At 43.3% G+C, this 24,422-nt stretch overlaps 1 protein-coding gene across 1 annotated transcript in view; it reads right to left on the minus strand.

Annotated features, from left to right (window-relative positions):
- Positions 1-24,422, minus strand: part of APEH (acylaminoacyl-peptide hydrolase) — an 883,124-nt gene that overhangs the window by 558,594 nt on the left and 300,108 nt on the right. Inside the window, exon 8 of the mRNA XM_086938781.1 lies at positions 21,395-21,486. Within this exon, the coding sequence (XP_086794907.1) occupies positions 21,395-21,486 (92 nt within the window). The remainder of the gene's footprint in view (positions 1-21,394; positions 21,487-24,422) is intronic.

Genomic DNA, 24,422 nt, shown 5'->3' on the forward strand with positions numbered 1-24,422 from the left:
ACAGCATCAAGTAGTGGTATATCGCAAATAACGGAGCAAATCATGCGTTGTGATTCTGAAACAACCAATAACGTGCAAGACAATGAAGCAGAAATACTAAAAGCACGCTTTTTAAAGGAATACGAGTTGCTGGCAAAAGAAAGGTCAAACACAATGACCAACAGCGACAGCCCAGCAAGAGGTCGTGGAAGAGGAGGAAGAGGAGGCAGAAAGCCAAACTACTCTATACAGTCAGACAGCCCGGTGGGAACAAGAACAAGGGGCAAATTTGCCAAGAAAACATGAAGACCAGAACTGTGGTAAATCTTTCTAATTATAAACTAAGTAATGATGAATTAGATGTTTTAATGCTAGGTTTATCATTTTGCCCAACTTCTAGTTTTAATTATACAGAAACAAGAATTGACTTATTCCAGTATATAAGAAAGTTGAAATTGAAAAAGTGGTTTTCAAACAAACCTAAAAAACAAGACACTGAACGGTTTGGCGACCAAGTGGATCTCCTAATAAGAGACATTGAGACTTTGCATGTGGTACAGGAATTGGCACGAACGGTCGATGACCCTATTTTGAACACAGCCAACAGTGATTTACCTTTTGACTTGATGGCTGAAACTCCATTTAAACCTAAATCGGTGTTTTTACCTCAAATCAATTGCGAAGCAATAAATTGTTTTGAGAAAGGGATGGTTAATGAACTGAAAAAATTGAAAACCCACAAAGTATACTCAAGAACTAATTTAAATAAAAACCAACGCCAAGCATTGAACAAACTTGAATCCAATCGGGACTTTGTTATCAAACAGAGTGATAAAGGGGGAAATGTGGTTATCTGGCCCACTGACATGTATAGACAAGAAGGACTTTTACAACTATCTGATACGAATAGATACTGTCAAACAACAAGAACAGTTTATGACCAGGCGATGGCTATGGTTGCTAACCAAATTACTGAGTGGAAAAATGAATGTATACTAAGTTCAGATGAATTCTCTTATTTGGCATGCAAGTACCCAAAATTGCCTGTGTTATATTTGCTTCCTAAATTGCACAAAAACGCCCAACGACCACCAGGGAGGCCGATTGTTTCCTCCTGTGGGAGTGCCTTAGAGAATACTTCAAAGTACGTAGATTACTTTCTCCAACCCCTGGTACAATCTCTTCGATCATATGTCCTCGACACAAGTGACTTCTTAAGGCACATTACTGGGATTGCATGGTCTCCAAATTATCTCATGCTGGGACTAGATGTTTGCAGCTTATATACGAGCATTCCGCAAACTCTAGGTCTGGAAACATGCAAATATTTTCTCCAAAGTAGACCAGTAGGTTTTCTTCAACACACAGAAATGTTGCTCAAAATGATTGAGATGTGTTTGAGCAACAACTTTTTCCTTTTCGATAAGAACATCTATAGGCAAATCCAGGGAACGGCTATGGGAACCTGCTTCGCCCCCAGCTTCGCAGGTTTATACCTGGGCTGGTGGGAGGAGCAGGTTGTCCACAAGATCGAGCTATTCAAGAACCATGCCGTCCTCTGGCTACGCTATATAGATGATATCTTTTGTGTGTGGAGTGGCACTGAGACACAAGCCATTGAATTTGTTGGGATGCTCAATACTAATCAGATGAATCTCCAATTCACACATCAAATTATCAAAGAGACCATGGAATTCCTAGATCTCAAGTTTGAGACTAAAAACAACACCATAGAAAGTTCATTGTTCAGGAAATCTACGGCTGGCAACAGTCTACTCCATGCTGACAGTTGCCACCCACATAATCTTATACAAAGTATACCCTTTGGGGAGCTGTTACGTGCCCGCAGAAATTGCAGCACAACCAATAACTTTGAAATTGAAAAAGAAATTATGAAAGAACGATTTTTGGCACGTGGTTACAGTGCTAAAACGGTGAAAAAGGCCATTAATAGAGTAGATGCTCTTAATCGCCAGGAACTCATATTTCCCACTGTAAATGAACCTACAAGTAAGCCCAAAGAAACTGTCAGGTTCATTACCACCTATAGCACACATGCATGGGAAGTTAGAAGAAGCCTTAAAAAGTTCTGGGAAGTTCTAAAAACTGACAATGACTTGAAAGAATATATAGGAGATTATCCATCCTTAGTCATTAAGAGATCAATTATGCAGTAATATGATCCCCAGTCCCAGAAAGGATAATGCAGTTAAAGGCTTTTTCACTTGTAACCAATGCAAGGCCTGTAAATACAGTAACAGTGTAAAATCAGTGAAATTTAGCAACAATGAAGGTCCATGGATTATACAAAAACATCTGAATTATAACACTGAATATGTTGTGTACACTCTTAAGTGTCCATGTTCAAAATATTATATAGGGAGCACCATCCACAAAGGCAAGAAAAGAGTGTTAGAGCACTTGAGGGCTATTAACAAAAATGACAAAACCTACCCAGTAGCCCGTCATTTTCAAGAAAACCATAATAGCAATGCTAATCTTATCAAATTTGCGGCCATTGATTGTGTTTCCCCCAATATGAGAGGTGGCAATAGATTGCTAGAACTCAGGAAACTTGAGTCCAAATTCATTATTAGATTTAACACCATAGTGCCCCATGGGTTAAATATGGACGAGGAATTATCAGTACATTTATATTAAACAGTCAATTCATGCTTGAGTCAAATTTGTAATGTATTCTGCTGCCTATTTCTAGTTTGCTGTTTTTAGAATTTTGTGTGTGTTCTTCATTAACCACTTTTTGCGTTATGAAGATTTTAATAGAATTTTGTCTTATCTTCTCTATGGTTACAGATGCATGGGAAGAGGTGATGAATTGGCTACATCTTTGAACATTTGCCCACTGGGGCAGCACTTCAACAGTCCCAAAATTTAAAATTTAAAATTTAGACATATGCCCACTTGGGCATTAACTTTATGTGCTGACTGTTATACTTGAGTCCTTCTTGGTATCTTACGTTCCATGAATACTATATCATGTTACTTGCATAGTTAAATATGTCAACTATGAACGGTTTAAAAGTTGACTTTACTTGGAAAATACTGCTACTGCCAGGGCTGAATTATAGAATTGCGCGTAGCTCAATTGTTTAAACACTCATACGCATTTGATTTGTCTTTTGAGATGACGGGTTCGAATCTCATGAACGTTGAAATCATTTATTTTGTGACCATAATTGCGAGGAAATTACATTTATTTATTTACATGGACAAGAAAGTTAGAAGTGTCTCAATGATGACGTAAACCATTAGAACTTTATGTATTTGGTTAAATCTGCTACTCGTAAACCACGAGGCGGCATCACACGAACAACTAGTAATTTCAATTGGGACTTGATAAAACTGGATAAATGTTGAAATAATTCAAGTTAGCCACCCATGCGCTTAAAACCCTTTTTTATTATATCGCAAACATGTAACGCTCATATGATGAAAATAATATGAAGCAGTATTTTGTTTATGTTGTTGTATCACGTGACACGTTATTTTACTTTATTAACAATGATGAAAATGCACAAAGTTTGCCCTTGATGAAGGAGTAATCCTACTCCGAAACGCGTAGGACGTTGTGTCTGGAATAAACCTGCACTTGAATAAGAGGCCACGGCTCCTGTGTGATTCCTTATCTACTATCTTTGGAAGGATTACGCTGGGTTTGAACGTGTCGAATATATATATATATCAAGGCTCCCAAGTCGCATCGGTAATCCTGAGGCACTCACAAGTGGGTGCAGATTCCCGCGCCGATACTCGCGGTAAATAATCAAGCTCCAGTCGCTTCCGTAAAAGAAAACGTTTATGCACTCCAGGGGTAAGCGGCAAGGTTTTATTTCAGCCCACAAACAAGTGTAACAGAAGCGTTTCGGACACAGAGTCCTTCGTCAATGTTTACATTCTTGACCGTCTGACAGCATAATATATACGTCATCCACATGTAACTGACAAAGGACAATTACGAAAACGCATGCGAATATAGCGGCCATTTTGAAGGAGGTTAAGTAGCACATATTTCAGAATACCTCCGATGTTATATCATTTCAATCATAAAAGCCGCTATTGCCGGTGCATGTTTGTAGATATTGCCGTGTATCGGCAGATCACCAGCATTTTACCCAATGCCATCGAACTGCCCATTGTGTAATATTATCAGCAAAAGAGCACAAATAATTTAGCATATATATGCGACAACCACATCAGTGGCTACAGTATTTACAAATCATGGACAGAGTACATTTTACTGTGCATATTTCACCGTGAACCAATAAGCTGAAAAGGAAAGAAATTATGCCGTGTATCGGCTTCCTGTCACCACTCCCAAGAAAATTTTGGAAAAAGACAGACCAAAATTGTGAATTTTATAGCACCTTTTTAATTACATATTCAATTTTATCAACTTTCAAAGCACAGTAAATAGTAGATGATGACCTTAAAGAGCACCAGGTTACCCACCCAGTCATATGTACCCATAGACATTCTTTCAGAGAGTAACAAAAAAAGGCACAAGTAGTGAATCAGAGAGAATAAAGTAAAAGTGAGACCAGCCCCCACATGGTGTGTAGCGAGCAAGCGCAGTGACAACTACTACTAGGGGGAGTTTGGGTGGGTTGTCCCCCCAAGAAAGTGTTGGAGACAGAAAGGCCAAAACAAAGTATTTTTCAACACATTTTTCATTAAATATTAGATTGTATTAACTTTTAAAGCATAGTAAATGATTACCTTATGGAGTACCAGGAAACCAGTCATAAAACGAAACATGAATTTAAACATAACCAATTTATTCTTCATATAAAACAGCATTTGGACATTTAAAAATGCACTTATCCTCAAACAATTGTGCAAAGGTTCAGAGTAAAAAGTGTACAAGACAATGTGCAAACATTAAATTATTTTTATATTCTGAGTTTTGTAAACAGTGCTCAAATGAAGCATGTTATGTAAAGTGAGGCCTGAAACTGGAAATTCACACATAAGCACCTAGGCACTGACCCAGGCCTGATCACAACAAGCCAGAAAGCACGGAAACGTCACACATAAGCACTCATGCCAGTAAGCACTGAAATGTCATAAATGAGCCTCCAGGTCACTGAGGCCGGAAACTATGGAAATAGCACACATAAGCACCCAGGCCAGAAAGCATTGAAATGTTACAAATGAGCCTCCAGGTCACTGAGGCCAGAAGCTATGGAAACGTCACACATAAGCACCCAGGCCAGTAAGCATTGAAATGTCACAAATGAGCCTCCAGGTCACTGAAGCCAGAAGGTACGGAAATGTCACACATAAGCACCCAGGCCAGAAAGCATGGAAATGTCACACATAAGCACCCAGGCTGCCAGAAGGCATAGAAATGTCTCACATGGCACCCTAGTCAGAAAGCTTGAAAAATTCACACAAAGGCACCCAGGCCGGTGGCACTGGAACACTTTTCAGAGTGTGGGTGCTGCCATCAATGTTGCCTGTACATCACTGAAGTCAAGGGGATGTAAAAATTCAAGAATCACACAAAGAACAAGGGTAGCAATTCAGCCTTGCCTATTCCGGGACATATAAAACTTAAAAGTATATGCCAAACCATTTAAATACACTGCACTCTGCATACTACATCCTGCCTTATGGAAAGGGCTTGCACTAGTGGTGACATCCTGGTGACATATGTAATAAAAGGGAATCTTTTTAGGCCTGGCAAAAGGTTCCTTTTGCCAGGTCAAAATGGCAGTTTTACAACTGCACAGGCAGACTGCAATGACAGGCCCTGGCCTTGACACATGTTTAAATAGGCTACTTACGTGGGTGGCTCAATAAGTGTTGCAGGCCCACTGGCAGCATTTAATTTACAGTCATTGGGTACATGTAGAACCACATTTCTAGGGACTTACAAGTAAATTTAATTTTCCAATTTGGTGTAAGCCAATTTGACCATGTTTAAAGGAGGGACCAGCTTATGCAAATACGAGTTCTGGAGTCCGTGACAGAGTGCAGATTTTGTATTTGTATTTGTATTTGTTTTTGTATTGCGCATAGCTCACCCGTTAGGTCTCATAGCGCTGACAGATGGATAAAACAGAACCGATAGGAATGGAAGGAGTTTTTAAGTTCTTACGGAAGATAGTCAAATTGGGTTCTGCTAGATCTAGATCAACATCTAGAGACAGCACGGGCCTCACTATCCCTGACGAGATGCGAGCCTCTGATGCTGCAAGAGACACCAGGCTGCTGTTACTGTTAGTGACAACAGGGCAATGTTCAAAATTATTTTAATAATGCTTGAGTTGAAGGCGAGCCAGAGCATCAGTTATAAGTACAGCACACAGATCTGTCCCGGAGAAGAAGTTGATAAATGGGTGGGCCCACTTTGGAATGAGAGGGGGTTTGGACAAATTTACAAAGAGTCCAAGATGACAGACCACCTTGCATAACCGAGAAGTGACATTCTGCATGACCCTTTATGAATCATCCAGTCCTTCAGGCATGAATGGACAGGGATCACCAGCTTGTGGCGAAGTCCCATGAATGAGCTTAGAGACTTGGTGAAGACACAGGGTAGATTTATGGCAAAAGAATAGGACCCAAAATGAAAGTATAGCTCCGCCACACCTGCCGAAACACCTTAACCCAATGTGTGCGCTGTTTGTTACCACATTATGGCATAGATGCATCAAGCAAAATTGCCATCAGAATCACTGCGAAACAGCGATTGTGATTGCAAATTCCACTTCTGCAATGCATAAAGTGGAAAAGCAACAATTTGCGAATTCGCAAAACAAAGAATCGCTAAACCCATAGAAACCCCCAGTGCGATTCCTTAAAAGCGATTCTCCACATAATCTGCGAATTCAATAGCGAATTCGCAGTAAATAGCGAATTAGCAAACAAATCGCTATCCACATGCATCAGCAATCGAAAATAGCGAAAATACTATAATTCGCAAAAAACGAGCCGCAATTTAAGGAGAAGCTAAACCAGGTGGTAACCATGAAGTTAAATTGGCACCAAAAAAAATTTGTTGGAAATAGCAAACAGGTGTTGGCTAAATCAAACACACTTAAGGAGACTCATTAGGAGCATGAGGAAAGTCACAATGGCAGGTCTATACATCATGGCAAGGCGGCTGAGGCTCCAGGCTGCAGCACAGAACAGACGCAGGATCCATGAACGCATCTTCCGGCTGCGGATTACACTACTTGGACAGACTGAAGAGGAGATCTACTCCAAATGCAGGCTCACTGGGGCAATGATTAAGAAGCTCATCAGAGACCATGACCCTCTGATGCAGCACACAACACGGAGGACCAATGCCGTGCCCACCCATATCAAGGTCCTGTGCTGCCTGCACTTCCTGGCCTCAGGCATCTTCCAGGGGATAGACGCAGTTGCAGGGGGTGTATCCCAGAGTACACTTTCATGCTGCCTACAGAGTTTCCTGTACGCCATGCTGAGCCGGATACATCACTACATCACCTTCCCAACAACCCAACAGGGCTTAATGCAAACTAAACTGGACTTCTATCATACCCCCCATTTCCCCCATGTAATTGGCTGCATTGACTGCACCCACATACACATATGTCCACCCGCAGAGATCGAATACATGTACCGGAACCGCAAGTCATATCACTCCCTCAACATTGAGGTGGTCTGCAATGCGAAGACCATCATTACAGACATTGTGGCACAATACCCAGGGAGCACGCATGATTTGTTTATCTTCCAGCACAGCAGCATACACACCCCCTTTGCCAGGGGTGAATTTGGCGAGGGACATCTCCTAGGTAAGTACACATGCCCACATATAGTATGTTAAGACCATGTTGCTGCGCATAACAGGCACTGACCTGCTCCTGCCTTCAAGTGACAGCACCTACGCGCTCCGTGAATACCTCCTCACCCCATACCCCAACCCAGCAACACCACAGGAACGGAGGTACAATGGTGTGCATCTACACACCAGAAATGTGATTGAGCGAACATTTGGCATGTTAAAGAGTAGTTTCCGCATCCTCCACAACACTGGCGGGCCCTCAAATACCGGCCTGAGATCTGCTGTCACATCGTGGCCGTGTGCGTCATGCTTCACAATATGCCACCAAGCGGAGGATACCTGTTGAGGTGTCTGGTAGTGAGTCGGAGGGGGGCAACCTGCCACCTGCACATGTGCATCATGCACACGGGGAGAATCCTGCTGAAGGTCACAGGCGCTGTGCGCACATCACACAGAACTATTTCTAGTGCATCCATACCCCTCACACAACACTGCACTCATGCAAGCCACATCAGAGATTGACATGAGGATGATTTGTTGTCAAAATAAAGCTTGTGTTTATTTCACACAGTCTCAATGTGCTTCCATCAGCAACAAGTAAGGGTACGGCTTTTAAACATCCAAGGTCATGTAACCTGAGCTGGTGTGCATGGTTGCCTCACCACGGCACAGCCTGAAATGTAATGAAACTAGCCCCTCCTGCCGCGCGCACCCTGTTGCCTCTCACCCTCCACGTTAGGCTGGTTCTGTCGGGATGCAGTGTTGGGCCGGGCACTGCGCCTCCTGTCTGTTTGCACAGGCACAGACAGGTTGCTGAGGCTAGATGCCTCTTCGCTGGCATCATCCTCACCCCCCTTGCATTGCTATAGTCTGCCGCCTGTTGGTGACCTGCTCCAGGGCACTTACTACGTCAGCACAGCATTGGACCATCTGGATTTGCATGGCCAATGATCTTCGCGAGAGCTGGGATGTGGCGTTCCCGATCAGGTGATTGGAACGGGTGTAGGCTGACAGCCGTGTGAGCAGTTGTTGTGGCGTCTGCGGTTGACGTCTGCTGCTCTACCATTAGCTGGTTGCTCTCCTTCACCACCGTGGTCAGTTCCTGCACACTCTCTATGAGGAGACTGATGTTGCGTGCTGTTTTGTAGAGCTGCAGCTGCATTGCTGCCATGTGCTGTGCCTGTTTGCGGTGCACACACAGAATCTGAGCCTCAATGCCCAGGCCCACGGTGTGTGCATGTTGCTCCATGGCTGCTGTGATGGGCACGGAGCGCTGCTGCCCTGACTTGCTGCTGGCGTGGGCCCGCACACTTGCTGTGATTTGTGTCTGCCTCCTGGGTGGGGTTGGGGTCTGCTCCACTTCCGTATGTGCCAAGACGTGATGTTGTGCTCCGCCTGTAGCTGCAGGGGTGGCCCTGCGTGTCAGTGCAGGTGAAGGCTGCCTCTCCGCCTCCGTCTCTTCGGGTGTTTCCGCGATGCGGAGGATGTCACTGTCGGACGTGTCAGTATCCGCAGCACCTGAGATGTGGATGAGTGCATGATTACTGGTATGATTAAGGCACCTGAGATGTTGCAATATGCATGCAGGCTCACTATTGGTTAATGTCTGCATTCCCTGGCAGATTTTTGGGGTCTGTGCATCTTTACTAATCTGGCTGTGTTTGGCTATCAAGGCACCTTTACACACTACAGGATCCACAATGCATTTGGCTATCAAGGCACCTTTACACACTACAGGATCCACAATGCATTTGGGCATTTGGGAGGAGCAGGGACTGGAATTCTGTGCTAACAAATATGGATTGCACTGGGGGCATGGGCATTGTTAGGGTACGGGGTCGCCATAGCATGCCTCTAACCTTGACTTTGGTGTGTGGTGCGGGAGGTGTCCAGTTGGGTAACGCCCACTCAGGCTTCAGGGTGTATGGTGTCCTCCACTAGGTCCTTCATGCGGGTGTTTTCAGGGACTGTGGAGTGTCCCCCTCCCGTAGCCATTCTCTCCCCCAGTCTCTCAGCTATTCGCTCCTTGGCACAGCCTCTGAAGGTTGTGCCACCTTTTTTTTAAGTCATCGATGGTCCGGTGGGTGACTCCCACCGCGTTCACCTTTGCCTTGATGCACCTCTTGGTTGCCTCGTGGACCTTCCGGGACAGGTTCCCAAATAGTTGGTCGTGGTCCCTGCTCACTCTTTCAATCAGGTACTCAAGTTCTTTACCACTAAACTTGATTTTGCGCTTGCAGGCTTTTTTACTTGGTCCTGCAGCTTCCTGGGACATTGTGGTTTGATTTCCATTCCTGTATGGGCACTGCAGGGTGTGGCTCCTGGAGCTCAGTGCTCTGCCTCCTCCGGTATCCAGCTCTGTGCTCTGAATGATGCATGGAGCAGGCTACTTCCTGGTAGTGATGTCATCATTGGGCTCCAAATGCGACGTCACGTTGTTGCGATCTCGTAATGTGCGAGATCGCTATTTGCGAAATCGGTATTTGCGAATGCGTAATTAGGGTGTTGGAAACAGCCGCTTTTGCGATTTTGGGGGATTTCTGCGGAATCGCATTTGGCGATTGCAACCGGGTGCGAATCGCAAATATTTAGCGATTTTGATGTTGCATCCCATTCTGCGAATTCTTAATAGCGATTCGTTATTTTTCGCTATTTAGGATTCTCAGAATGGATGCTTGATGCATCTATAGGTATATATACAGAAAGTACTACAAAATGTACAGGTAGCGTAAAACAAAATATAGGAAGGACATTGTAATCAATTAGAAATCATCTCATTTACTCAATTGTTTGTGGCGATTATAGTTATTCTCTAGCAGAGTTTCCTGGTTGTATGACTTACATTTTGAAGGCTCAACTCTTGCATTTATTCCAATGTAGTAGCTAATGCCTTAAAGAGGTCCACAGATCACATCTGCGATTATGAAGACAGTACCAGTGCATCCTGCTTCAAATGCTTCGCTTACTATGTAGAGCTTATGGGCGTTCCCGAACTGAATCCGCCTGACCTCCATGATAAGTTGTTCTGCAGCCTCCTACTCAGATCCTCGCTTAGCCTTCATGTGACTGGGGCAGCCCTCAGGCTTCTAGGGGTCTCGCATAATGTGGTCAGAAGAGACAAAGCTTTGGGCCTCATCATGAAGACTATAGGGTTGCCTGTACACTCTGTAACTCGAGGAAGAGCTCTCCGGGAAGAGCCTGTGGGTAATATTTCACCCCTAAGAGATAGCTTTGCTGTCAGATGCCTGGAACTAGTCCTCTCGAACCGGAAAAGTCTCTCTCCTGGCTTAGAACTAGATAATTCTGAGTCCCCTGAATAAAATCCCTAGGTGGACAGAAATTAATTAAATAAATTGTCAAACTATTTCTCTTTCTAATCTTGTGTGTGGGGTGACATTCTGGTTTGGCTTGTGTCTTTATAATTTGTAAAGGTTCAAATGCTGGGGCCTAAAATTATGCCGGTGGCTGAGGCCTAGGATTGTTTAACATGATCATGGCGACAGGTTTACAATGATCTTCAGCAGAGCTTTAAGTAGGATAAAAAAACTGGGTTGGGATGGGGGGTCTCTCAAAGGGGCATGGTCGATGTCATTGAGGCCGTGGCATAAAATACCTAAGCTAATAGCCTGTGCTTAGCAGAGTGTGTCCGCCCGACTGGTATTTTGATGCGTCTGTCATTGCATCCAGATACATAATACAGCAAGTAACATTATACCTACAACAAGCCAGAACTATTGGCTTTGTCAATGGATGTTAGTTGCACAAGATAAATAAGGGACAACTATGGCTTCTTAGTATATATTATTGAAAAATGCTCCAGTTCTGAAATGATGAGACTGTGAAAGAACGATAACAAGGCTCTTTGAAGTTGCATTAAATGCAGCGAAGGGTGGCACTGCTGCAGAGTTGACATTTTATTTTCACCCTGAGGGTGAGGGCAAAAATGGAGAGCCCGATAGGGACCCTTCTCAGAGCTTGTTTTTTCGACCTACACCTGCAGGACCCGGCCCACTTAAAGCCCTGTTCCTCAGCAGAATGAGACTGCGTGTGGGAAAGCAAACGCCTTCCATTGCTGCCCTTGTGCTATCCCTTCCTTGTAGCATTGATGCTGACTAACATTATCCACTATACAAAAGCCCAATCAATTGGCATTGGCTGTTCCTGTTTTTAAATGAGTTTGTTCCACAGCTGGGTGATAACTATTAGTCTGGCAAGGAAGTCTGTGAGAGTCCCAGAGAGGATGGAATCTACTCGGGGGAAGTAAGGCAGTATTTATTGCACTGCACAACCAACGTGTTGCTATTTCACACGCATCTATTTCCAAGGAGGCTCATGAAGGTGGATGTCACTGCATCTCCCACTAGAAGGCATGGGGCACTGTTCAATTGCATCATTTACAAGTAACAACTGAATACACAGAACGCTTACGTTTAATTTGGAGAAATAGAAGAACACAAACATAAAAAGAAGAGGATACACTGCGTGGGTATTCTGATTTATGTACTGATAGGCAAAATTCTGAAGCATGCACGTCCTTTGCTTCATGGCTGATGCTCACGGGACTCCAGCCAGATCGAGCAAGAAGTTTCCCCACCTGCTGAGCTATTCTCACTTCTATTTCGAGATAGGGAAATATACCTGCCTGAATGGGCAGTTTCTCCGCACCCTGTGCTGGCATCACAGTAGCATGGGAGTCGGTGGTTTGAATCTCGAAAGTATGTGCATCAACTAATATGTTACACTTCAGTGCTGAGACTGGTACCGCCGCAGCTAGAACCTGGTGCCTAGTGAAAAGTTATGAATAAAACAGGAAAGAAGGTGATTCCTCAGTTGTTAGGTTTATTCATATGCACCCTAACCATCAGCTAACAGCCAGCAACTGACATTACATGAAACTCTCATATAGAACATTCTAAGTTCCATAGAACCCACAAGTAATAGAAATGGAGAGAATACTACACATCCCCTTTCTTATAATTAAAAGCTGAAGCAATACAGAAGTGAACAAAGAAGAAAATAAAGAGAATAAACATTCAAAATGAGCACAGAATACCATGCTAAGATTATCATGCAGAAACATAAAGAATGCCTTATCTTGCATAATCCTTAAGGTAAGATGGAACTCTCTTTAAACGAGAGCTAAGTCTTTGCTGAGTTACATTTGCATCATCACAACAAACAGATTTCTTTACATTAGTTTTATCAACAATCGAGAAATCCTTAACAATAGCAACACGATTTAGATTCCAAATTTTTCCATTTTCCAATTTTACTGATTTTTTAAAACATTTTATGACATGCATAGGTGCAGAGTATTTTGACCAAGCCAAAGCACCTACAGGTGCTCTGACCCTAACTATGTCACCTACTTCAATCTTCCCTTCCTTTACTCTTTTCCTTTCATCATAGCATATTTTATTTCTCATCTGAACTTTCTCCTCTCTAACCCTCCAATCACCAATTCCATTGTTAATTAAACCTTTACCCCAACACATCCAAGCTGGACTCAAACTCGTTTTGGGAATTCTCCCTTTAAATAGTTCAAAAGGAGTCTTCTTGGTCGTCATCTGTGGAGAAAATCTATGTGCAAGAATGCATATTTGCAATTCCTCTTTCCAATCAATAGAATTTACCCTAGAAAGTTGTACATTTTCCTTGATAACCCTGTTGAACCTTTCAACAGTTCCATTGGTTTCTGGGTGATAAACAGAAGATCTTTTATGCATTATCCCACAAGACATTAAAAATTCTGACATCATGTTCGAGCAAAATTGAGGTCCATTGTCTGATAAAAGAGACTTCGGAAAACCTTCCCTTCTAAAAATTTCTTTAAGAAAAGAGATGACACATGAAGAAGTAACCTCATAAACAGAAGAAACTTCCACCCACCTAGAATAAAGATCAATCAAAACAATCAGAAAAGGCGTACGATGCTCACCAGCAAGAGGACCTACAATATCTATAGCAATTTCCTCCCAAGGACCTGTTGGAAGATTGTGACAAACCATGGGAGTTGTACGCGATATTGAAATTTTGTCGCTTACCTTACATTGCAAACACTCTCTCACCTCTCTTTCTATTTCCTGATCCATTCCCGGCCACCAAAAAGAACACCGAATTCTTTCCTTGGTTTTAACAATACCAAGATGACCCTGATGAGCCTCCTCAATCAATCTTCTCCTCAAAGAACTTGGAGGAATCAACTTTGTCCCCCTCAAAAGTATACCATGCTCCACTGACAGCTCACTTTCAACCATATGCCATACTTTTCCAAAAGAGCCATCCCAATTTACTTGCCCTTTGACTTTTTCAATAATTTTCCGAATTTCAGAATCCTTTCCAATTTCCTCCAACCACTCATTTTCAAGTATAGCCCCTGAGGTAATCTCACATACATCCACCTCATTCTCACATATTTCATCTTCCTGATCAACACTCTGAACCTCATCCACCAAACGCGATAAACAATCAGCAAATACATTATCAACTCCTGGTATATAGTCAACACTGAAATTAAACTTCTGAAGACCAATAACCCACTTTCGAATCCTTGACGAAACACTATCTAAACCTTTCATCATAAAAATCTCTCTTAATGGCTTATGGTCTGTACAGACTATGAACTTCATACCCCATAGAAAATTCCTAAACTTTCTTAATGCCCAATATATAGCCAGAGCCTCCTTTTCTATGACTGAATAGTTCAGTTCAGCGCCCCTCAAACTCCTAGAGGCACAAGCAATCAGTTTCTCTTGACCATTCCTTCTTTGTTTCAAAACAGCACCCACACCCTTTGAACTTTCATCCGTTACCACAAAAGTCTCCTCAAAAGGTACAAATGCTTGCAAATCTGGAGCATCAATCAAATCCTTCTTAACATCACTAAACTCACTTTGACATTCATCCGTCGACTTAAATTCTTTATTCTTACCTAAAAGATTTCTCAAATTGCTCGTTTTATCAGCTAGATTGTTTATAAATTTACCATCGTATTCAACCATACCAAGAAAAGAAACAACTTCTTCCTTGTTTTTTGGTGATACCAGCTTCTAAATTGTCTCAACCAACTCTTTTCTAGGTGCGATTCCATTTGCTGAAATATGATGTCCCAAATAATTCACCTCATTAACCGAGAATCTACTTTTCTCATACTTCAATGTTAAACCAGCATTTTCCAATCTTCTCAGCACCATTCTTAGAGACTTGTCATGTTCTTGTTGATTTACACCATATATTAATAAATCAAGTCAAGTCAAGAAATACTTTATTCGGTTCAATTTACAAAAACCATAAAAGTACAAGACACATAAAAGTGGTCCACGAATCACCAGGCAGCATGACAATGAGAAAATACAGCATGGAAAAAAGGGGGAGAATACCCATTAAAACATGCAGCACATGGTGTCAAGGATAAAAAAACAACGATATATACAACATTCTATAATTAAAAGATGCATCAATAAGAATTTACAAAGTAAAAAACTTGATTCCAGTTACAATGGGCAATATTTGTGGTAGATGTTCTAAGACCATTTGATCTTTTTGCCCAATCTCACCGCAATTAATAAATCATCTTGATAACATTTTACACATTTTATCCCTCTCAAAATAAAATGCATGACCCGCTGAAAAATAGACGCAGCTGACACAAGACCAAACGGCATTCTTTTATATTTGAAAGCACCCATCGGCGTGATAAATGCCGTTAAATCTTGTGATTCCTGTGTCAACTCTATTTGATGGTATGCCTGTGTTAGATCTAAAGTTGTAAACACCTTTGTGTCACCTAAGGATGTTAAGAGCTCATCTAGATTAGGTAGTGGTAATTTATCCACTACCACTTCCTTGTTTAAAGACCTTAAATCACTGCACAGTCTTATCTCGCCATTGGGTTTGTTAGTGACAACAATTGGCGCCAACCATTCAGTAGCCTCTACAGCAGTAATGATGTCCTGCTTTTGCAATTTCTTTAGTTCTTGTTCCACCGCCTCTTGTATTGCTAATGGAATTCGCCTAACTTTTGCTACAACAGGTACAGCATCTTTTCTCAATTTTATACAATGTTTATAACCTTTTAAACATCCTAATTCTGTACGAAAAAGTTCAGGAAATTCTTCCATAAAAGTATTCGCTTTCGATTCAACTTCTTGAATCTGTATCTGAGGATTAGAGTTTGGATTCAAAATTACACCCAATAAACGTTGATGGGGCCACCCAATCAAACAATCACCAACCTTTGAAACATAGACCTTACCCACCGTTATCCTCTTCCCAAACTCAATGGATGCATTAAAATAACCCATCATGTTGATGGGTGCACCTCCATATCCACCTGCACACACATCCATTCTACTAAGCTTATTTTTATTTCTAAAATGCTCCTCGTACATTTCTTTTGAAATAATTGTAATGCGTGCGCAGGAGTCAAATTTCACCTCTACTTCTGTATCATTTATCTTGATAATACCAGTGGGATGATCCTTCTGGTCCTCAACTTTAATCTGACATATAACCTCTTTTATCTCTTTGTTTACCACTTTCCTTTCCTTTGTTTTACACAATTTTACAAAGTGTCCCACATCCATGACAAACAAAACTCATAGCTGGACAAAACTTTGAGTTAGCCTTGTGACCTGACTTTCCACATCTAAAACAGGTAATACTAGACACATTAGACTCTTCTTTACCTATATTTTTAAGAACAGGCCTTACCTCCTTAATTTGAGAAACATCCTCCTTAACCTCTTCCACCTTTTCTTCAGTCTTTCCTTTGTCATTTTTTAACTCATTCTCACATTTTAACATATGCTCTACTCTTTTTGCTATACCAATTACTTCTTCCAAAGGTGGTTCATCCTTGAGCCACAATTCTTCCCTGATCTTATCCTCTCTACACTTCAAAACAAATTGATCTCTAATTCGTTCTTCATTCGCAGCACCGTACTTACAGGTAGAAGACAATTTCCTTAGAGCAGTTATATATTCTTCCACCGACTCATCTTTACCCTGTTCACGTTTCCCAAAATGATATCTTTCCATAATGGTACTCACACGTGGTAGATAATGCTTATCTAATTGCAATAAACACGCTTCATATTCATCCAAACCCCTTTGCTCTTGTTGAGACCAATCTGGTAAATTTTCAAGCACTTCTTGCCCCTCACCCCTGAGACAATGCAACAACAACGAATGCTTCCTTTCGGCACTTAAATTAGTACCACATACTTTTGCATAATGTGCAAAAAACTTTTTCCACTTACTCCATTTGACTCTTGGCTCACCTGGATCATTCAAGAAAAATGGAGGTGTCGTGACATTCTGCATTTTCTTATCTAGTAATGTTTTTCTTAATATACACTTTAAAACAACAGCGAATTTTCAAACTCTTGAGTAAAAAAAAAAACAATACTTTCAGTGAGAGCGCATAAATAATCATTTACATGCACATTTACATCAAAAATAAACTAAATTCTACCCTTCCTTAAATGAGATAATAGCATTTCATACATTTTTGAGAAATAAAAAAAACTAAATATACTGCAATTACACTAAACATGAAATATTGTACTCATGTTGATATTAAACTATATAAAAAATCATATCATTTACATATCACCAAATACCCAAGTTCATCGATGTACTTCTTTCTTATTTAAGATGAGATTATTCCTCACACGATGTCCTCAAAAGTATATATTATAAGTTCCTTCAGGTAATAATTACATCAAAATTCTCGAACGCTGATGTAATAACGTTTCTTCTCTGTGCACGAACACTTTTCTCCAGCAACGACCTTTGCCACTCCGACGCGATGACGAATTGTCACGCAGCGTCCTTAGCTAACTCCGAAGACGTTGCCTTTCACCAGACATTCGCCGAAACCCTCAGCCTGACTTCACTACGTCATCACTCTGCACTGCATCTCAAACAGGACGAAGCTCCTCTGCTGAATCAAGAATAACGGTCAAACAAGACGGTAACTGCTTACTCCTCTCTACAATGAGCAACTTAAATGCGGAGTTTTTCGCAAATCCAGAAACTATTTCAAAATTACTCCGCAGCCGTTTTCACATGTTTTAAAAATTATTTTCTCTTCTACAATTCCTTCCCTTCCTACACCTAAGAATTACAGCCACTGGGGAACCTCAAATCTTCCCTTTTTAAGAACAACTGCCACTGGGGAAGTACAGTTCTGATTTCACACGCACTCCGGTTTCATTAAAATATGCCAGAAATCATTCTTTAACCCTTATTTAAATGAGGTTGTTTTTCACGAAAAATTTCAGGCATCCAAATTCACAAAGTACTTAGCTTGATGTAAAGGTGCTTCTTATATATATTCTTTATCCCGTCCTCGTCGCCAATGAAAAGTTATGAATAAAACAGGAAAGAAGGTGATTCCTCAGTTGTAAGGTTTATTCATATGCATCCTAACCATCAGCTAACAGCCAGCAACTGACATTACATGAAACTCTCATATAGAACATTCTAAGTTCCATAGAACCCACAAGTAATAGAAATGGAGAGAATACTACACCTAGTGTAAGCGACTAGAACAGACTGCTTGGTAATGGATGGGCTGGTGGGGTGGTGAATTACGGTGGCCAGAGATAACGCCAGTGTTAACATCTAATCAGATTTTTAAGGCAACATTAATCACGGGGGCGGCATCTTGAGGCCTTTCAGGGTATCCCACGAACAACGCTGAGGCGCCATCACCCTGCCTAGCAGATCACAGACTCTATGAGAAGAACCAGCCCTCGAACACTGCCAGCCTGACCGGGTCCTGTTTTTTTTTTAGTATCTCCGGGAAGGAGAACCTTTCACTGCCATCAAGGTTGATGGTCTCTATGGACTGAAGGAAAATGACCACACATGTCAATCAAAACAAGAACCACTCCTCTGCTGCAGGCACACAGGCCTAGGAGCTCAACAGACTACATTAATAGCTGTATTCTCAAACATGAGGCAGTTCGTAAATCTCCGTATACAAAACATGGCTGCTGCTAAAGAAAATAATTCAATACAAGTTCAATGTTTTGCACATGGAAGTGAATTCGAGCTTCACCATTTCAGAAATGTACATCAACAGCACAAGATTCCCTAACGCAGGCAGCACAATTACGAGATGTGCATCAAGCATGCACACTTTCCTAACACACGGGCGCAAGGCAACATAAGAGGAAGCAGTGCAAGCTTCACTCTCAGGCAGGTACATATCACGGTCTGCAGTATTTTTTTTTTTAATGCAGAAGACCAGTAAAGCACAGCGACAGTGCATGCTTTGCCAACACACATCAACACGTTAGCATGGGCAGGATGCCTGCAAGGTTTCTTCAGACAAATTTCAGTGAGTAGGATATGCTACCCTCACCTATTAACCATATAGGAGAATGCGGGTTGAAGCCATGCCAGATTTAGAATGCCCTCAAAGAAATTAGCATGCATTTAAATCCAAACGAGAATCATTTATGTAATTCATGATTACAAAATAGATGTAGAAGTACTTATAAAGCATGAATGTGTCTGGTAAAGCAATGGACCAATAAAGGTCAGGAGCCCAAGGTACAGTTTAGATGGGTGACCAACAAGTAAGGTGGCAGTATTTAGTGAACAAGGGCTTCTTCAGGATCTTCTGAACCTCAGGATTTGAGCAGTTTTTAGGTTAGTCTGGATGCTGCTCCAGACCCCTGCTATCGAGGGCAGCGTTCCAGGCTTTTGGCCCAGTGTCTCCCAGTCTCCCATTTGGCAATGTTTTGGCTTCCTGTGTGCACTGTCCACCTAAGATTGCCAAGTTCGGGTCTAGGTATGCAGGGATGTTGTTTCTAAAGTCCGTTTAAGTGAGGCATGATGGTTTTAAACATGATGCAGCTCCACGGCAGAGCCAGCATGGCTACTTCAGTGAGGGGTTGCCTATTTTCAACATGCCAATGAGGAGACCAGCAGCAGAATTTACGATTAGTTTAACATGGCTGCAAAGATTTCAGAATGTTGTGTGTGACATTTTCACAATTTCAGTGTAATTATGAGTGACATTTCAACTTCAATGAGTGACACTTTCTTGCAAGCAAAAATCAAGCAATGAAAAGGAGGGAAACATAGAAATATCAGACATTACACCCATTGGAGCATCGAGAAACTTTAAGAAGATCTTGCAAATCAGGAGAGTGAGGCACACATTACGGCCACCCAGGACACTGTATTAGACTTGACTATAGAACTGCTTGCTCAACCCAAATAAAAGGGATCACCAGCACTGCTGAGCGATGTCTGCCCCAGTGGGCGCCCCCCAACCCCGCAGCACCAGATGACAGCAGCATGCGGTGGCTGCCACAGAGCTACTACAAACACCAGGCTCTTCACTACTTGACGCCGGATGCACTGAAAGTCGGACCAGCACCAGCATGGTCACTGCGCGCTAGATCTATAATTATAGGCTGCACTGACAAGGACTGCCTGAAGCTCCAGAGCTCTCTTAGTCCTAAGAGGAGTTATCTCAGGACAGTTCCCTAGGAATCACTGTGCAGCCCTAGTGCGCGTCCCATCCAGTGTGGGTGCTGCAAGATGGCATCAGGTTGACCACTGCTTAGAAAAGGTAGCTGCGTCTGATACCTGTTCTGCACACCATGTGATCATTGCCCAGACTGACCAGATAAGTTGCAGAGCCAGTGGTATCAGGCTAACACCATTGGCGGTGCGAGGCACAAGCAGGGACCAATGTAAAAATATTCAGAAAGCCACCACTGTAGACTTTGATACGAAGTGTGCAAATACAGGCACAGAGATGCACGTATTCAGCAGATGGAGCAAGACAGGTGACTGTGTGCGCATTATCAAGTATATTGTAACAGGTAATGTAGAATTCCTGTATTGTATTCAGGGGCTGATGCTGTTCTTCCATCTTTGGGTTTCAGTTATGATAATCAGTTTGACTTTCTAGAGTATTTGAAGCTGTTATTGTTTCTGTTAGTGAACAGAATGCTTTTACCGTGTTACGGCGTCCAGTGTCACTATAAAAACAATTACAGAGGTTAAGCCCTTCCCAAGCAGAGCAACACATGTCCGGGATGTGTCATCCCCGTGTGCAATGTAAGAAGGACCTGAAAAAGCTCTTCAGAAGGTGCTGAATCAATGTATGCTCCTTATGTGCAGAGATGCCTGGAGAGCTGTTTCAGACACTGGCTTTTACATCTGCTCCTGGGGATATAAACACCTGTTCTCCAGTATTGGGGTGTCTTTCATAGATTCACATGCATGAATCATTCCCCGTCGTCAGAGTGGGAGTCCCACGGTACATAAAAAAGCAATAGCATGCACATAATAACCAAAAAACCTTAGTAATACACAACCAGGAAGTAAAGTAGCCCTAGCTACAATAGCAAAAACTTCCACACTCATGACTATCATAGTCATTTTGTATAGTCTAAACTGCAGCCAATCAGGCAACAGCACCCACCAGAATGTTCTCCCCAGAGGCTCAGGCTCTCAGATTTTCTACCGCACGGCGTGTGAATTCTGTAATCATTTTCCGGTTTTTAGCACTTTCGGTAAACATGGTAATAGATTATGAATATGATAAATAAATACTTAAAGTACTTTAAAAGGTTGGTTAACATACCTTTCCTGTAACCTTACCTTCTGTTGGTGCAGAACCGGCGACCGAGGGGGAAAGGCTTATGCCACCAGCCTGCAAACACCACTCCAGTGTCACCAGGTGACCAGAAAGCCTACAATACAAAGGAAAGTAAGAATTGACACTATTTACTGCACTGTAGTGGCTCCATTTGCATTGATTGTGTTTACATTGTAATTGCGCTTCGTCTGTATGCACCTCTGGCCATTTACTCAAATCTAGACTGTGTTCGTGTGAAAAGCGCCTTAGAGTGTACTTATTTTGAATAGCGCTTTGCCTGCTTGCATTTGACTATTCATTTCCTTGGGCTGAAATCTCTTTCTACTTAGCGCTTCCACTCCACGCTTGTACTCGCTCCCACTGCGGCAGTACCCATACTATACCTGGCCCTCAAAGCGCCCCTTTGCCCCCACTGCCAGTGCCCCCTCTCGCCCTGCATTGCCGCGTTTGTTGTTGTTGTTGCTGCCATTTTAGCTGTTGACCCGAGCCCTCCTTCGACCTCGCTCCCGCCTCCCTGCTGCCCCTCCCACCCACGAGAACTACAGGCCGTCCTCAGCCTCTGGAAGAGCTGTGACCATCTTGCCGTCCTGACGAGTGGTCGCTCCCCCGCATCCTCCTCCTGATTACTCTGGTACCGTTCAACTCTCTGCTTGCATTGTGATCCGCTCGCGCGCTCCTCTAACTTAATCCCTGTACATTATTGATTAATTGCTTTCTCTTAGCGCCTTGACTACGTGCACCGCTAGACACTATTTACTGCACTGTAGTGGCTCCATTTGCATTGATTGTGTTTACATTATAATTGCGCTTCGTCTGTATGCACCTCTGGCCATTTACTCAAATCTAGACTGTGTTTGTGTGAAAAGCGCCTTAGAGTGTACTTATTTTGAATAGCGCTTTGCCTGCTTGCATTTGACTATTCATTTCCTTGGGCTGAAATCTCTTTCTACTTAGCGCTTCCACTCCACGCTTGTACTCGCTCCCACTGCTGCAGTACCCATACTATACCTGGCCCTCAAAGCGCCCCTTTGCCCCCACTGCCAGTGCCCCCTCTCGCCCTGCATTGCCGCGTTTGTTGTTGCTGCCATTTTAGCTGTTGACCCGAGCCCTCCTTCGACCTCGCTCCCGCCTCCCTGCTGCCCCTCCCACCCACGAGAACTACAGGCCGTCCTCAGCCTCTGGAAGAGCTGTGACCATCTTGCCGTCCTGACGAGTGGTCGCTCCCCCCGCATCCTCCTCCTGATTACTCTGGTATCGTTCAGCTCTCTGCTTGCATTGTGATCCGCTCGTGCGCTCCTCTAACTTAATCCCTGTACATTATTGATTAATTGCTTTCTCTTAGCGCCTTGACTACGTGCACCGCTAGACACTATTTACTGCACTGTAGTGGCTCCATTTGCATTGATTGTGTTTACATTGTAATTGCGCTTCGTCTGTATGCACCTCTGGCCATTTACTCAAATCTAGACTGTGTTCGTGTGAAAAGCGCATTAGAGTGTACTTATTTTGAATAGCGCTTTGCCTGCTTGCATTTGACTATTCATTTCCTTGGGCTGAAATCTCTTTCTACTTAGCACTTCCACTCCACGCTTGTACTCGCTCCCACTGCGGCAGTACCCATACTATCAATAAACAAAGAGTGGCCTGGTCAGAAACCTGTAAGTGTGCCGCAACTGAACTGAACAACTGAACCACATGGGTGGGCTGATGGGAATTTTCCTAACAGACCCGGGTTATCACTTCTAGTGCTACTAATGGTTTTGGGGCACTAGTTCAGTTGCGGCACACTTACAGGTTTCTGACCAGGCCACTCTTTGTTTATTGACGGTTTCTCTTAGGGCATGAGTGGTTTTTGGTCATTAAATATAGCCCTATGTTGACCCTCCTTACATTTATTCTCAGTACCCATACTATACCTGGCCCTCAAAGCGCCCCTTTGCCCCCACTGCCAGTGCCCCCTCTCGCCCTGCATTGCCGCGTTTGTTGTTGTTGTTGCTGCCATTTTAGCTGTTGACCCGAGCCCTCCTTCGACCTCGCTCCCGCCTCCCTGCTGCCCCTCCCACGCTCCACCCCCTCAGCTATCCATTTCAATGACCAATGCTCCAACGCGCAGCGTCCACGCGCTGCGACCGCGCCAAAGGTAAGCCCGTGTACGCCCGTCCGCGCCTGGCCCGCGCCTAACGCCAGACCACCCACCCCACCCACATCACATACGCCTCCTCCACCCTCTTAGCCCTAAACCCAGGCCGCCTCCCCAACTGCGCCCTAGCCGCTCCTGGACACACCCATGGACCCTTCACATGCAACTCATGCAAATATGACGGCACCAACACTATCTCCTCATCCACTAACACCAAACAGATTTCCGACACCAACCACCTAAAATGCATCCTGCTCAACACCCGCTCGGTCCACAGACACGCCATCAACCTTTGGAATCTACTAGACACCATCTCTCCGGACGTCGCCTTCCTAACAGAAACATGGATGAACGCCTCCTCAGCCCCAGACATCACCATCGCCATCCCGGAAGGCTACAAGATCATCCGAAAAGACCGCACCCACCATACAGGAGGAGGCATCGCTATCGTCCACAAGAATTCCATCCGCATCTCAACCAGCTCTGACGTCAACCTCGCTAGCGCCGAGAAACCTTCACTTCCAGATCCACGCCGACCCCAAGACCACACTCAGAGGCACCCTCCTCTACAGGCCACCAGGACCCCGTGCACAATTCAGAGAAGACATCACGGACTTTATCACCCCACACGCCCTCCCCTCCGAGGACTACATTCTATTGGGAGACCTCAATTTTCACCTGGAAAAGAACAACGACCGCAACACCACCACCCTTCTGGACAATCTCGCCAACCTCGGACTTAAACAACTTGTTAATACCCCTACTCACTACGCAGGTCACACATTCGACCCTATCTTCACCTCCAGCAAACATATCTCCTTCAGTCACACCACAGTTCTCCATTGGACGGACCACAGCTGCGTTCACTTTACCTACAAAAAGACCGCAAC

The sequence above is a fragment of the Lissotriton vulgaris genome, chromosome 9 (genome assembly GCF_964263255.1).
Source record: "Lissotriton vulgaris chromosome 9, aLisVul1.2, whole genome shotgun sequence".
Taxonomy (NCBI): domain Eukaryota; kingdom Metazoa; phylum Chordata; class Amphibia; order Caudata; family Salamandridae; genus Lissotriton; species Lissotriton vulgaris.